This window comes from Dendropsophus ebraccatus, chromosome 9, assembly GCF_027789765.1.
Source record: "Dendropsophus ebraccatus isolate aDenEbr1 chromosome 9, aDenEbr1.pat, whole genome shotgun sequence".
Taxonomy (NCBI): domain Eukaryota; kingdom Metazoa; phylum Chordata; class Amphibia; order Anura; family Hylidae; genus Dendropsophus; species Dendropsophus ebraccatus.
The window spans coordinates 20,274,182-20,289,653 of record NC_091462.1 but is presented as its reverse complement, the minus strand read 5'-3'; the positions used below and the strand labels follow the sequence as shown (position 1 = coordinate 20,289,653).

Sequence of the window (15,472 nt, the reverse complement as noted above, 5' to 3'; positions counted from 1 at the left end):
AGCTGCTCATCACTTCAGAGACAGCTGTGGTGAGCGGGGAACATGCAGAACAGGCAGGAGGACACCGTGGGAAGCTGGAGAGGTAAGTATGTTTATTATTTTACACATCACTAACAATGTCCGTACAGCACCATCATCGAGCCATGTAATAAACACAGAAGTTTCCCAGGAAAGGCTCCCGGGGTGGAGCAGCCCAGAGATCTAAGGCTGCAAGACTATAAGCCTACCACTGAACAAACGACGAGATTCGCTAATATCTAACACAAGAAAAGCAACGTAGGTTTAACACAGAAATCTTTATACTTGTTGGTTTATTAGGAGTTTCTATCTTAAAAAGGGGTTATCCAAACCTACAAAAACATGGCCACTTTCTTTCAGAGACAATATGACTGGAGACAACATTGTCTCCAGTTCAGGTGCGGTTTGCCAATTAAGCTCCATTCACTTTAATGGAACTGAGTAGCAAAACCCGCCCAAGAGTGATGCTGTCTCTGGAAGAAAGTGGCCATGTTTTTGTAACACTGGATAACTCCTTTAAGGGTGCGTTCACACCTACAGGATCTGCAGCAGATTTGATGCTGTGTTCAGTTATTTAAATGAAATCTGCTGCAGAAAATCAGCTGCAGATCCTGAAGGTGTAAACGCACCATAATACTGGATGTAGTGCCGATGTCCGGTTACCATGGTCATACAGATTGTGGAGGGGCTCCGGTGCTGGTGGCTTAGTACGGGTAAGATCTGCCTCTCTCTCTCTCGGTGCTTGAAGACTCAAATAAACATGTTACAGGGAAACAATCTGGACAACTGTGTTCGCTACAGGAAGAAAATGAGTATAGGTATTAGGTCACTCGTGGAAGTATATGATAACTGATGTATATGAGAACTGGACAAATTTGCTTTGAGTTGTCTCTCAGGGAAACATGATCGGTAATAAGAGGATTATACACATAGCACATAGGAGAACAGTGACGGCAGTGACAACCAGCCGAACATCACACGTACACGGTGGGTGGATTATTCATACCGGATACGCCCGGATCCAGGCGAGCATAAAGTGTTTTTTTTTTTATGTTATATGCTATATGGTAGGGGGAGCACAGGAGGGCTATATAACTGGGGGAACACACTGCAGTGGTGCTATATTCTACTGGGGGAGCACAGGGGCACTATATACTACTGGGAAGCACAAAGCGGGGGTCTATATACTACTGGGGGAGCAAAGGGGGACTATATACTACTGGGGGAGCAAAGGGGGACTATATACTACTGGGGGAGCGCACCGGGGGGTTATTTACTATTGGGGGAGAACAAAATGGGGGGTCTATACTACTGGGGGAGCAAAGCGGGGGACTATATACTACTGGGGGAGCACACAGGGGGGGCTATATACTACTGGAGAGCGCACAGGGGTCTATATACTACTGGGGGAGCACAAAGCGGGGGTCTATATACTACTGGGGGAGCGCACAGGGGGGCTATTTGCTACTGGGGAGCACACAGGGGTCTACATAAAGTTGTTGAGTACCTCTGTCCTATATTATACCCCAGAGCTGCACTCACTATTCTGCTGGTGGAGTCACTGTGTACATACATTATATTACTGATTCTGAGTTACATCCTATATTATACTCTAGAAGCTGCATTAAAAAGTTTTACAGGCCTGAAGGTTGAACTTTGGAAGACAGTCAGGCTATGCTTTGTATGAAGCTACTCCCCTCTCCTGTACAGTAATCTGGACACTACAGGGTTATCCACCTGATCCCAGTCACAGCAATGACTCCAATTTCCCCCTTATTGGAGCACAGTATTAATGGTTTGGTCAGTAACCCTTATCTGATGTGTAAATGAAGAGTATAGCAGTATATATTAGGTGATGGATGGCATACAGCTCTGCACAGTCAGGGCCCCCAATCTGATTGTGTACATGGCGTCTCTGCTGAGCTGGGCTGCCTGTCAGGGGCTCAGAAGGCTGCAGGAAACCATTTGCACCATTAGATTGGATAACTAATCCATCACCTAATATATACAGGTATACAGATCATTTACACACAGGAGGAGGTCATTTACCAAAGACACTGACTCTAAGACCCTGCTGTGTGTTATCCAATAAGAAATAAATAGGAAAGCAGAAAGGAAAAGGAAGGTCAATGGAACTATATGTAAAAAATGAGTGATGATCTGCAATAGGTATCAAAAGCCACAAAAACTGCCCCTAAGAAGCGACCTATATGGGACAGTTAGGGGGCAGGGATGCCCCTCTGGTCTGCCTGCCTGTCCCCCAGCAGTATGAGTGACATGTAGGGCTGGTTTTTTGTCATTGAGACCCACATAAAAGCAGAGCAGGCATCTTGGTATACCAGGGGGCGAGAAATGAGAGGACGAAGCCGCACCCGCAGGTCGTACACTCACCCACAGCTGTTGTTTCCTGGAGCTGTTTCTCTGCCTGTGCTGCATTTGTGCAGACCAGGACAATTTAAGTCACTAATAACTTTTGCCATGTCCAAAGTTTGTATAGGTAAGAGTCCGAGAGTTGACTGTGACCAATCAGAAAAAAAGTGTGGGGAGACAACTGCAATGCTGTGCACCCTTCTCTAGAAGACCTGGGCAGCAGTATACACTTGCACTGGGAGTTCGTACAGGCCACATACTTTTCTCTGCTCATTCTCTTGATTGGTCACAGTTTGAACACTTAGGGTCCTTTTCCACGGGCCGAGCAGGGCCCAATCAACGATGTGAACGAGCGCCGATCTAGCAGATCGGCGCTCGTTTACTGGGCCTATTCCACGGCCCCGATGATCGTTAAGCGAGGGCTGCAGGGACATAGTTACCGATGTCCTTGCAGCCCTTATTTCACACATTACCTGTCCAGACTGCAGGTCTTCTTCCTCACGGTCTCGCACCACAGCAGCTTTGGAGCAGGGCTGTCAGAACTGACAGACCGCTCAGCCAATCACTGGCCAAACGCTAAATCAGCACGGGGACGGTGTACGAATTATTATGCATAGGTCCATTTCTTAGAACGGGTAAGTTTACTTGGTTTATTATTTTCCCGCTCCCCCGCTGGCCTTGTTTTTTCGAACTTCATGGCAATTCTCCTTTAAAGCATACCTCTCATTTAGAAAAAACTTTTATATGTCACAGAGACACGTCCAAAGGTTTGATCAGTCCCATCAGAAGAATGAGTGGGGAGAAGTGCACCTCCCTGCTGTCACTAATCTTTGTGCTACGGCCCTATAGGTTAGTAATAGAGCGGCAGGATGTGGATCCCTGAGAGATAGGGAATGAAATTTTACTCATTTTACCAGTTGGTTCTCTTGATCACTAGGGGTCTCTGTAGTGACACCCTGACCAATCAAAACTTTTGAAATATCTAAAGTTTTTCTTAATGACAGTGCCCATTTAGGCTACGTATATGTCCGGCCACATATTTTTCGCGGCTGGACATATACGTTTAAAACTCCGGGCGGAATTTACGCAAGTTGCGGCCGGCTACATACAGTCCGCGAACTTACGCCCGTAAGCTACGTACGCTTCCCGAGCGGCGTACGTAGCGATCTGACAGCGGTCTTTTACTTGGAAATCTTCGCCTAGCCCCGGACACCCCACAGAACCTTTTGGATCGGCACAAAAAGCTGCAAAAATGAAGAAATCACCACTACGTACGGGACCGCATGTTACGCTACGGGCGTAAGTTACAGCATTTCCATCCCGAAACAATGGTCTGGTTCATTTTTTAGGGCGCCGCGTACGATCCGGGCGTAAGTTCTTACGTAGTGTGAACTGTGCGGCCGTAGATCGTATACTTTCCATTGTATGCAAACTACGTAAATCTCCGGCCACTTATTCACGGAGCGTGCTACGGTCGGAAACTTACGTAGTCTGAACGTAGCCTTAAGGTGTAACTGTCATTTAATTTTTTTCCCCAGAAATCGATAGTCCAAGCGATTTTAAGAAGCTCTGTTATAGGTTTCAGGCAAAAAAAAAGTCTCTTTCTTTACTCAAAAAGCTGTTTCCCAGCCTCACCCCACTTCTTATCTGTTCATTTTTAGGAAAAGCCGTCTACATAGAGGAGAAGAGTGAAGACGGATTTGCTGAGTCCCCTTATAACCTATGGAGGGGATGAGTGAGCAGGGAGAAGAGAGAAGCAGCTGTACAGTGTGGAGACTGTCTGGGCAAATAAAATGCTGGATTCACAGATCAGAAAGGTTGGTGCTCATCTGGGAACTTGGCAAAAGATGATTGCAGGATGTAGTGTTTTGCAGGGCGGCCTTTTCTCCTCTCTGTACTTACTCGCCCCCTCAACCCCTCCCCTCTCCATAGAGCATAATGGACACAGAAACCCTGCTTCTTCTGAAGTGAGGGGGGAGGTAGGAAAACAGCTTTTTGAGCACAGAAGGAAATTCTTGCTTAATAAAACCTATTAGAGTTTCTTAAAATCGCTTGTACTATAGATATTTATTGATTTTAAGTGACATTTAATGACAGTTTGGGTACTCTTTGGTCTGTGAAATTTCCTTCTGCCATCGATAGCTATAGCAAAAGCTCTAATAGAATATAAAGGATTAGAAAGTTAAACTAATGGTATTTAAGGGGTTATCCAGGGTTAGAAAGAAACCGCTACTTTCTTGTAAAAAGCAACGCCACCCGTTTTCAGGTGGTGTGTGGTATTACAATTCATCTCCATTCACTTCAATGGAACTGAACTGTGAAAATGCACCCAAACTGAGGACAGAAGAGGTGCTGTTTCTAGAAGAAAGTGGCCATGTTTTTCTAATCTGGACAATCCTTTTAAAGGTTATAGTTAAGAGGTTGTTAAAGTGTCACTGTCATTCCATTTTTTTTTTTTTTTGCAGATATCAATAGTCCAGGCGATTTTAACCCCTTAAGGTCAAAGCCTATTTTCGTTTTTGCGCTTTTGCTTATTCCATTTTAAGTTTAAAAGTCCATAGCGCTTGCATTTTTTCACCTAGAGACGTATATGAGCGCTTATTTTTTGCGAAACCAATTGTACTTTGCAATGACAGGCATTATTTTTCCATAACATATGCTGCGAAACTGGAAAAAAAATCATTTGCGCTGTCAAATTGAAAAAAAAAAACGAATTTGTTTTAATTTCGGGGAGTTTTGCATTTACGCCGTCTGTCCTATGGTAAAACTGACTTGTTATGCATGTTCCTCAAGTCGTTACGATTACTATGATATATAACATGTATAACTTATATTGTATCGGATGGCCTGTAAAAAATTCAAACCATTGTTAACAAATATACGTTCCTTAAAATCGCTCCATTCCCAGGCTTATAGCGCTTTTATCCTTTGGTCTATGGGGCTGTGTGAGGTGTCAGTTTTTGCGCCATGATGCGTTCTTTCTATCGGTACCTTGATTGCGCATATACGACTTTTTGATAGTTTTTTATTACATTTTTTCTGGATTTGATGTGACCAAAAATGCGCAATTTTGAACTTTGGAATTTTTTTGCGCTGACGCAGTTTACCGTGCGAGATCAGGAATGTGATTAATTAATAGTTCGGGCGATTACGCGCGCGGCGATACTAAATATGTTTATTTATTTATTAATTTATATTTATAAAATGGGAAAAGGGGGGTGATTTGGACTTTTATTAGGGGAGGGGATTTTTTATTAATAAAAACACTTTTTTACTTTTTTTTTTACTGTAACTAGAAGTCCCCCTGCGGGACTTGTATATAGACAGCACTGATCTCTCATAGAGATCAATGCTGTGTATATACACAGCAAAGATCGATTAGATCGGTCATAGATTACTATGGCCTGCTGCAAGCCATAGCAATCTATTGCCGAGCCGGGATCAGCGTCATTCCGACGCTGAGGCCCGGCACGGGCAGAAGAACGCATCGTGGGGGGGGAGATCCGTCCCACTAGACACCAGGGACGTGCGGCGCAGTGCCTCTAAGTGCAGCTGTCAGGTTTGACAGCTGCACTTAGAGGCTTAATTAGCCGACGCGGCAACGGGACCCGCGCCGGCTAATAGAGGCACTGCCCGGCTGCACGTGTCAGCCGGGATCAGCGCCGTTCAGAGCGCGGTCCCGGCGGGACCCCCCTCTGAACACCCCGAGCGGCACCATGACGTATCAGATACGTCATGGGTCGCTAAGGGGTTAATAAACTTTGTAATTTAGTTTATTAGGCAAATATCTGCATTCAAAAAGACTTTCCCCTAGTCCCCCCCCCTCCTTCACTGCTCATTATCAGGAAATCTCGACTCTTTTACATCAGTCACTGTCTGTTCTATGGAGAGGGGAGGGGAGAGGGGGGAGATTAGTCGCCAGCAGAGAACAAAGGATTACACAACGGGACCTGTGTGAAAGCCCGTATTCAGAGGTCAGAGGAGGAAGCCCGGTGATGTGGCTGTAAATTAACTCTTTGTTGTCCTGTTTTGGTGCCTCATCTTCCTCCACTCCTCCCCTCTCCATAGAGAACAATGAAGACAGGAGGGAGAGCTTCAAATTGCTTTTACAGGATAAAAATGCATTTTTCGGCTAATAAACCAAATTACAAAGTTTTCTTAAAATTGCCTGTACTATTGATTTCTACAAAAAAAATTATAACGACACTGACACTTAAAGGAGTTATGGACAATTTACAATGCCTTGACAAGGTGGATGAAGAACCCAATGAAGGTGGCATCAAAACAAATCCCAACAAAAAAAAAAAAAAGGTTTTTGCCATTTTTATTTTATGCAACAAAAATAACAAAAACAAATAAAATTAAGGAGAAAACAATAAATAGTAACAAAGTAATTTAGTACATATAAATAGCAATGTAAAAAGAGTCAGTGCTTTGCATGACACCCAGGCAGACACTCACAAAATACACAGGGAAAACTCAGGTGAAGAGCATACCTGAATCTGAACTGTTACCAATGCTGTTGGCGATCATTGGTATAGAGGATGATGTCTGCATTCTCTGCTGGGATGGGTTGAGATGTAACGGGTTCCCTGGATGGGGTAGCATCCCGTAACCGCTACTGCTTTGCATCTGGTTGATGAGTCCAGGGAGATGAGCGTTAGGTACAGGATTGTTGCCGTGAACAAAGTTAGTGTTAGGGTTTTGGCAGAAGACGCCCTCCCCTCTTATGTTAAGTGCCAGTGAGTTATGGAGATTGGCCGGGTTCAGGCTGTTGTCGTTGTAGCCCAGCTGGTTGGCAGCGCAAGGCAAACTCATGTTGGGGTCGGGAACGGTGCTATTGCTGTTCATGTGGGAGTTTTGACAACTCATGGTTTGGAGAAGTTGAGACATCGAATTTATGGGGAACGAATTTTGTCCTTGTTTCCGCATCAGGTCGGGTCCTGGTTTTTGCAGGCTGGGATTATCCACGGATGGAGGCTTGAGAAGACTGACAACAGTCGATGCAGGTTGCTTTCTTTTTCTTAAGTCCTTCTGCTGAGACATCAACTTATCTCTCAGAGCCGCCCGTCCGCTCTGCCCCTCTGCTGGAGGTAGCAGGGCGTTGGAGGCCGGGGGGAACATTGTGGGTAAAGTGCTACTTCCTTCATTGCTGCCACAGCTGACGGCAGATCCGGAACTGCTATTGTTACCAGCAAGTTTATTTTGATTTGCTAGCTGTGCTTTGGCTGCTGCTGAAAGTAAACTGCTCGCGGGGAAGGAGGCAGCGTTATGCTGGTTCAAGATCTGATTTAAAGGCATCCCCAGCAATCCCGTCTGACCCTTAAGAGGAGCGTTACCAGCCGAAGAGGGGGGGAAAACAGTGTTGTTGGGGGGGTTTAATACATTGCTCATTCCAGCTATCAATGGATTATGGATATCTTTGTACTGGTGATGTCCATCAGGCTTGGTTGACGGGCTTGATGGCATGGATGGTCTTGGAGAGCCCATACTGGGCCTTGGAGAACGTGGCGGGAGTTTGAGGCCACCGCAGGTAGGTTGCGTTCCCATGGGAGGCATCATAAAGTTTCCATGATCGGATGACGTGGAAGAAGAACGTGATCTTTGGGGTGATGCCTCGATCCTTCCTATACCAGGTGGCATTGTGTGCACGGGAGATGTTACCGGTGAGGGGGATAAGGATGTGGAGGCCGGGTGTTGAACTCTCTGAATGTGATTACCGTGATTCAGGTGACCAGGTTTGACGGTTGGCAATGGAAGATTACTTGGCAATGGAACGACGGCGGGTGGCATGTTTACATTCATCACAGGTACCTGAGAGTGAACATTTGGATGAAATGTGTTAGTGTTCATTACAGGGTTTTGGAGAACCGGTTTGCTGGGGATGGGGTCGAGAATACCAAGCGGATCTTTCTCTGAAGATGTTAATGGCTTTTTCTGAAGAGCACAAAGTGGCGGTGGTGGTGGCGGAGGGGGAGGTGGTGGCGGCAGTGGTGGTGGAGGACCTGGTGTCTGCTGCTTATGATGGAACATTGCACGTGACATATCCATGTTGGGCGGATAATTGCAAACAGTTTTCTTTAACACTGGACTGGCAAACGTTGGAGACAAAGGTAAATTTGTCCTACCAGCCATAGCGCATGACGGCTGCACCGGGGATCCATGTAACATGATAGATTGTGGCGATATGGGAGTCCTGTTCACATGAATGGGGCTGGAATTGGGTGGAGCGTGATAGTTGGGATTGTTCCTTGTGAATGCATCGGGGCTTCCCAGCGGGTCGGTCCTCGGGGATGCAGATCCATCACCGTAAATCTGGGATCCGGATGATGCTGGACTGGTCATGTTGCCGTGCCCCCCGCGGAATGGTGATTTCTGTCCATGCTCGTTGCTGCCTAACCTCTGTGGTGGATACGCAGGGTGAAGGTCATGCGGCTGAGATCCCACATATTCTTTAACCATCAGCTTAAATGGATTTCTACATTCTGGCAGCATAGAATTCACCATGCCCTCGAGTGATTTATTTCTCATGGATCGCGGGGTGGCTACGCGGGTGGACACGATAGGAGCAGAATCTGGATAAAGAAAACAAATACACATAATTGGCCCGGTATACGGCAATAAAGGGTGCAGTGCAATAACAGATGAAACTATGAAGCCCTTTAGGGTATGGTCACATGTATACACTGCGCACAATCCGTGGGGAAAAATCACAGGAGCAGAAAACTTTTATATTTCCAATGCACCAAAATACTCAGGATTTTGTAAAGATTTTCTACTATGGGATTTGGTGGGTAACAACGGCAGAAAATCTGCCAGTCTTGTAAGTCCAGTTCAGTCCTTGCCTGTCCAGTCTTGTAAGTAGTATGTGATTCTCAACACAACAATTAGCATTTTTGGGTTTTTGTTTCCCCCCCCCTCGCCTTCTAAGCTTTTATTTTTACAGGGTCATGTAAGGGCTTGTTTTGTTTTGTTTTTTTTTTCTCAAAAATAATTGTACTTTTACAACTAAAGTGTGTCCTCTAGGTCGTGATTGGACAATAAATGATTAAATAAATTAAATTAAATAGGTAACATCACTATTAGATTGTATCAGGTTATATTGTATTAAAATCAAAACACTGTAGAAAGCAAAATGATTAAATCATTTAATAAAAAACAACAACAAAATACACACACACACACACACACACACACACACTATGGGGGAGATTTATCAAACATGGTGTAAAGTGAAACAGGCCCTGTTGCCCCTAGCAACCAATCAGATTCCACTTTTCATTCCTCACAGATGCTTTGAAAAATGAAAGGTGGAATGTGATTGGTTGCTAGGGGCAAATAGGGGCAGAGTTACGTAGCAGTTAACAGCGTATGGGTACAGCATGGGCCAATCAGGCACAGGTGGCCATGCCATTCCCATACGTCATGGGTTGTCTAGTGGTTAATCTAGAAGAAAAAATAACATCACAAATATCCCAGACAATATTGCCACTAAGCTATTCCCACATACTTGTTCCTCCGCCAGGACTTGTTAACACCAGTGAGGGGTGCGGCGCCTCCATGCTCTTGTGTAGTGTGGCCACAGCGATGATCTTGCGCTTGTGGATGCACAGCTTGGTCACGTCCTCATCGGCTTTGACGTCCTCGGCGGTTCTCTGCTTTACAGCGGCTCCAGGGTCAAAATTAAACACCTATAAAACAGATAAATTACACAATGCAAACAGTGAGAAATCACATCATCATGTGGAAATAAGGGAAATAACATTTATTATGATTTATTATGGACCAGAAACTCTGGATCAGGATGAATTATATAACGGGAAACCTATACATTTCTTATGCAGAGGTCGGCAAGGGGCCTGGACAGAATAATACATGCTGAAAAATGAAATCTACTTGTTATTTGCATTACTTTGAGGTGGAGCTCTGGTTATAAGCATCTGCATAAATAGATCAGCGGCTGGTAACAGATAAGCTGACCCCTCAACTCTTCACACATTTATTATACAAATCCCCCTTTAAATCCAACAATCAGTGCGATGTATAGTGGGGTTAGAGATCTGCACATGTTGTAACGCCTGCTTGTGTGAGATCCCTTTAAAGGGGTTATCCAGCGCTACAAAAACATGGCCACTTTCTTCCAGAGACAGCACCACTCATGTCACCAGTTCTGGTGCGGTTTGCAATTAAGCTCCATTCACTTCAATGGAAGTTGCAAAACCTGCACCCTAACTGGAGACAAGAGTGGGGCTGTCTCTGGAAGAAAGTGGACATGTTTTTGTAACACTGGATGACTCCTTTAGGTTATACACCGATGAAAACTTTTGACATGTCAATACATCAATAGACGCTGGCAGGGCAGATCAACGCTCGTTTACGCTTTTTGATTGGGTCGTGTAAATGGACCCTTACTGTCCGTTCCAGTCCTCATCATACTTTGCAACTTATGGAGGAGCATGTGACCAAAGCAAAAGACTCCTTTAGTAGTGCACCACTCCAGTAAGGGGCATAAACTGATGCTCTCATATCTATACTTTACAACTATAACTACAACGGTCGTAGCATCAGACTTTAGAGTGAGTTCACTTGGCATATTCTCTGCTTCTGTAAATGCTGTAGATTTTCTATGCAGAAAATTTGCATCCCACTGGATACGATTTGAAGGAGTGATCCTGCTTGAGAAAAAGTGCCACTCGTGTCCTTAGTTTGGATGCAGATCAGTTTCAACGAAGTGAAACGAGTTGAATTGTAATGCGTTACACAACTTGAGGACAGGGGTAGTGCTGTTTGTACAAGAAAGTAGCTGTTATTTATTATTCTAATCCAGGAATATTCCTTTAAGAACTTGATGTGGGTGGATTTAAAAGGGGTTGTCTGGAATAAACTACAAAACTATGCTTATGGGGGGGGGGGGGGGGGCTGCAGGGGACACAACACTGCTGCATACTTACCTGTCCCGCTCCGCCACAGCTGCGGACGTGCTGTTCCCACTTACAATGGCCGCTTAGCATAGACAGCACTATCCTGTCCTATACATCACCATGTTGTCAAAAAGATGAAAGCAACAAAGAGTGGAGGACAACGGAAGGTCCTTGAACCAGCAACAGGTGCTGAGCAGGACAGGTAAGTATACAGCACAGTCCTGTCCCCTGCAGCCCAAGCAGCAGCATGGATTAATAGTTTATGCCAGACAACCCCTTTAAAGGCAATGTGTCACCTAAATGTTCTTTTACTGATTAGAGTCTGATAAAAAAAACTTGTTCTTTTATTCTAATCTGTTTCTATTTTCTGACTGTACTTTTTTAAATTAACTTTTTGTACATTGTTATGGGGGTGGCCATATTGCCTGAGCTGTTCTTAATGGCATTTAGCGTGATGCTTTACAGCAAGCTTCATGGACATAGAGGACAATAGACAGACTCTGTCCCCTTGGGATGAATGTGAAACATTACTGAGCGCGCTCTATAACCTGAAGAGGTCATTCCACAGGGAGCTGCTATTGTCTCCTCTATCTAATGCTGTCACGTGACGCTGCAATGCTGTACAAATAGCTTTACAGCAGACACATCAGAAAGTCTCAACTTAGATTTAACAGCGAGAATAAAAATGGCAAGATTTCCAGATTTTATACTATAGATGGAAAAATGGAAAATTAGAAAAAATGTCACCAAAAATTCTTAAAAAATATGTTTAACATAACATTTTCTGATAACACATTCCCTTTAAAGGGAACCTGTCACCCCCCATGCCGGGGTGACAGGCTCCCGACCCCCCAGCTACAGCCCCCTATACTCACCTGATCCCGCCGGGTCCCGCTTCTGGATCCGGTCGGGTCATGGAGATATCAGCCGCTGCAGCCCAACGCTCATAGAGAATGACGGAGGGGGCTGCAGCGGCTAAGATCTCCGTGACCCGACCGGATCCAGAAGCGGGACCCGGCGGGATCAGGTGAGTATAGGGGGCTGTAGCGGGGGGTCGGGAGCCATTCACCTCGGCACGGGGGGTGACAGGTTCCCTTTAAGCATGTCAATTTTTGTGTAGGTGCAGCTGCAGGTGTATTACCCCTCTTCATAACTACCCTTTAAAGAGAATCTGTCACTAGGTTTATGCTACCTTAAATGGGGAGACTTGCAACTGAGGCTCCACAGTGATTACTGTGTTTGGTTGGTCTAATTTTCATTGCCCCTGTTAGCCAGAAACCTGCTCCACACTGACGAGGGGCAAATACCCCGAAACAGCAGTCTGTGGATGGATACCTGCCATGGTTACCCTTGTCTTATGTCGTTACACTCGCAACAGAGTTAGACTTTGACTTATAGGGGCCACCCTGGTTTTTCCCTTTTTAGGTCCCAATGCTCGCAACAGAGTGAGGACCTGAGGGGCTACGTTTCAGGGTGGTTTGGTGTCCTCCCCACTGGGAGGCACCCCTCGGCGACAGGCTTCCTTCTCTGGAGAGAGGGATGTCTGGCTATTCCAGTGTTTTGAGACTCGCAACTGAGGCTCCACCGACCCCTTCTTTGCATACTTAAATGAGGACAGCATAAACTAGTGATATAAATGCTGAACAGATATAAATGCTGTGTATTACTTCCATCATTCTGTTCAGCCGTTCTACTAATATGCAGGAGAATAGGATTCTTGCCACACTCCCCGCCCTCCAGCTGCTGATTGACAGTTGCTGCCTATACACAGCATGGATAGATAACTGCCAATCAGCAGTTGGTGGGCGGAGTTTCTGCTTCTCATGAATATCGAGGACTACTGGGCTCATGCACATAATGGAGAGGACTACTTATTGGCCATGTTATTCAGGAGGAGATCTCTGGATCAGCTGCACAGAACAATGTAAGTGATACATCATTCTGTTCTGCTTCTCTGCACTGGTTTATCCTACCCTAAAATAGGACACCATAAACCTGCTGAAAGAGTCTCTTTAAAAAGGGAAAGAACAAATCAATTAGCATTTTTGTAGGAAAACTGTAATCCGCAGCAAAACTTGCAATACTCAATTTACATAATCTGCAATGAAATCCGCAGGAGCTTCTAAATATCTGTAATTTGGGGTGGATTTTCCAATGCAGATTCCGGTGAGTTTATGCCGCTATCACATCAACTGTTTCTAAAAACCTGTTAGCTATAGAGGCAGCGATACCTTCGGTAGGATAAGAGGACATTCCAGGCCGCACTTGCAAGTTCCATCTGTGAGAAGATAAGTTTTGACCTGGTCCAAACATGACAGATGGGATCCACTTGGGCTGAGAAAGAGAAAAAAGCATAAAAATGTTATATATAATTTAACACAAAGAGGACAATCTACAAGGGGCAGAGAGCAGCTTTATGTGCCAGCTCTTACAATCTAATCCAACACAGGTAGCTGCCTATTAATGCATGCGAGTATCCACGTGAATGTGTCAACCATGTGTTGCCGACGGTGACGAATTTAAAGGGGTTATCCAGGATTATTAAAACAATGCAGTTGCTTTTTCCCAAAAACGGTGCCACAGCAGTCTTCAGGTTGTGTGCGGTATTACAACTCGGTATTAAGTTTGATGATGGAAGCGAGCTCCAATAGCACACACAACCTGAGGATAAGAGTGGCGCTGTTTCTGAAAGGAAGAAGGTGTTGTGCCAATCCTAGACAACCCCTTTAAGGGGCTGCACAAACTATTCTGGCCGCATAAGTGAACAACCCTAAACAGGCTCTGTAGTGAGAAGTCAGCCCATGAAGATGGTCCCTTGATATAGTACATGCTTACCATATACAATTTTCCTAAGAGTTATAACGGGGATGGAGGACCTTCGCCCCTCTGGCTGTTGTAAAACTACAATTCCCATCATGCCTGTCCAGGCATGATGGGAATTGTAGTTTTGCAACAGCCGGGAGACAAGGGTTCCTCATCCCTGTTTTATAGCAACATTCCAAACAGACGACATTATAGAACAAGGAATAAGGAGGTGGAACATGAACTCGGCACTCACCTAATATAGAGAACGCCGCTTTGGTCCACTCGTCGTTGCCAACCCACTGGAACCTGCACCGACAGTGGGGCGCCGTCATTGTCTCCTCCATCACATACCTTTCCACCATTCATTTTCTTATTGTGATTCAGCCAAGGTATCAACAGAAAGAGGACTGCAATATGCCATATGTACTCATGACTCCGAGAGGACCGATCCTACACAGCTGGGTACACCGCACAAAGTGCATTTGGTTAAGTAATGTTCAGGGCAAGTTAGAAGAAAAATCGGGCATTGCTTCCAGAAGCCATTCCTGTCAGATATCCCACACTGCTCCGGGAGCGGAAACCTCTCAGAAGGCAATACTGTCCCCCTGCTAGGAAATGGTACAGTCCATCCATGCGCTGTAGCTTATATGATAACAAATACACACGTATAAAAGAACATTTCATCTTTGTCCGGCAGGGCACGCCGCCAGATGGAAACGTCTTGTAGGTTATCCACTTATAGGTTGCATCGTATAGCCAAAATATTGCAATATTTCCCGGGGGACTTCATGATGCCACAAATTCAGTGCTGTAGCCCTGCAAAGAGAGAAGCAAAGGATTAGGACCGACGACTGGAAGATTTTACAGGGAACTGGATTGTACAGTTTGCTTACATTTGTTTCTACAGCGTAAGCTCTATTTTCTCTCTATACTTGTACACAGTCTACAGCACAGGTGTCAAACTCGGGGCCTCCAGACATTATAAAACTATAATTCCCAGCTAAAGCTTTGGCTGTCCAGCCATGATGGGAATTGTAGTTTTGCAACAGCTGGAGGGTTATGAGTTGGACACCCGTGGTCTATAGGATTCTCCTTTCCAGCCTGTGTAATCTGTCCTCTAAGGTTTCTCTCCCCCCTGTCTACTATCCGAGCTAGTGTGTGAATTGTAGTTTTGCGATAGCTGAACGACTAAAGGTCAATAGAAGAAATCAGTGTGAAAACACATCTCACAGTATTGGGAATAGGAAGAGATCTGTGTACCAGGGTCAGCAGTTCCTGACATGGACAGAGGTGGCAGCAGACAGCCCTGTGTCAGACTGGAAAGAGTACACCACTTACTGCAGGGCAGACAGCAGATG

The 15,472-nt window shown here is 45.2% G+C and overlaps 1 protein-coding gene across 3 annotated transcripts in view; it reads right to left on the bottom strand.

The window, feature by feature from the left end:
• MBD5 (methyl-CpG binding domain protein 5) overlaps nt 1-15,472 on the bottom strand; it is a 52,870-nt gene that overhangs the window by 22,111 nt on the left and 15,287 nt on the right. For 2 of the 3 annotated variants that reach the window (XM_069982668.1, XM_069982669.1), the window contains exons 2-5: nt 14,368-14,930; nt 13,541-13,643; nt 9,899-10,079; nt 6,885-8,963 (exon numbers count right to left, since the gene is read on the bottom strand). In XM_069982668.1, the coding sequence (XP_069838769.1) occupies nt 6,885-8,963; nt 9,899-10,079; nt 13,541-13,643; nt 14,368-14,480 (2,476 nt within the window). In that variant the 5' untranslated portion in view covers nt 14,481-14,930. Of the gene's footprint in view, nt 1-6,884; nt 8,964-9,898; nt 10,080-12,976; nt 13,056-13,540; nt 13,644-14,367; nt 14,931-15,472 lie in introns of those variants that run through there. The other variant, XM_069982670.1, reaches the window with a different exon arrangement.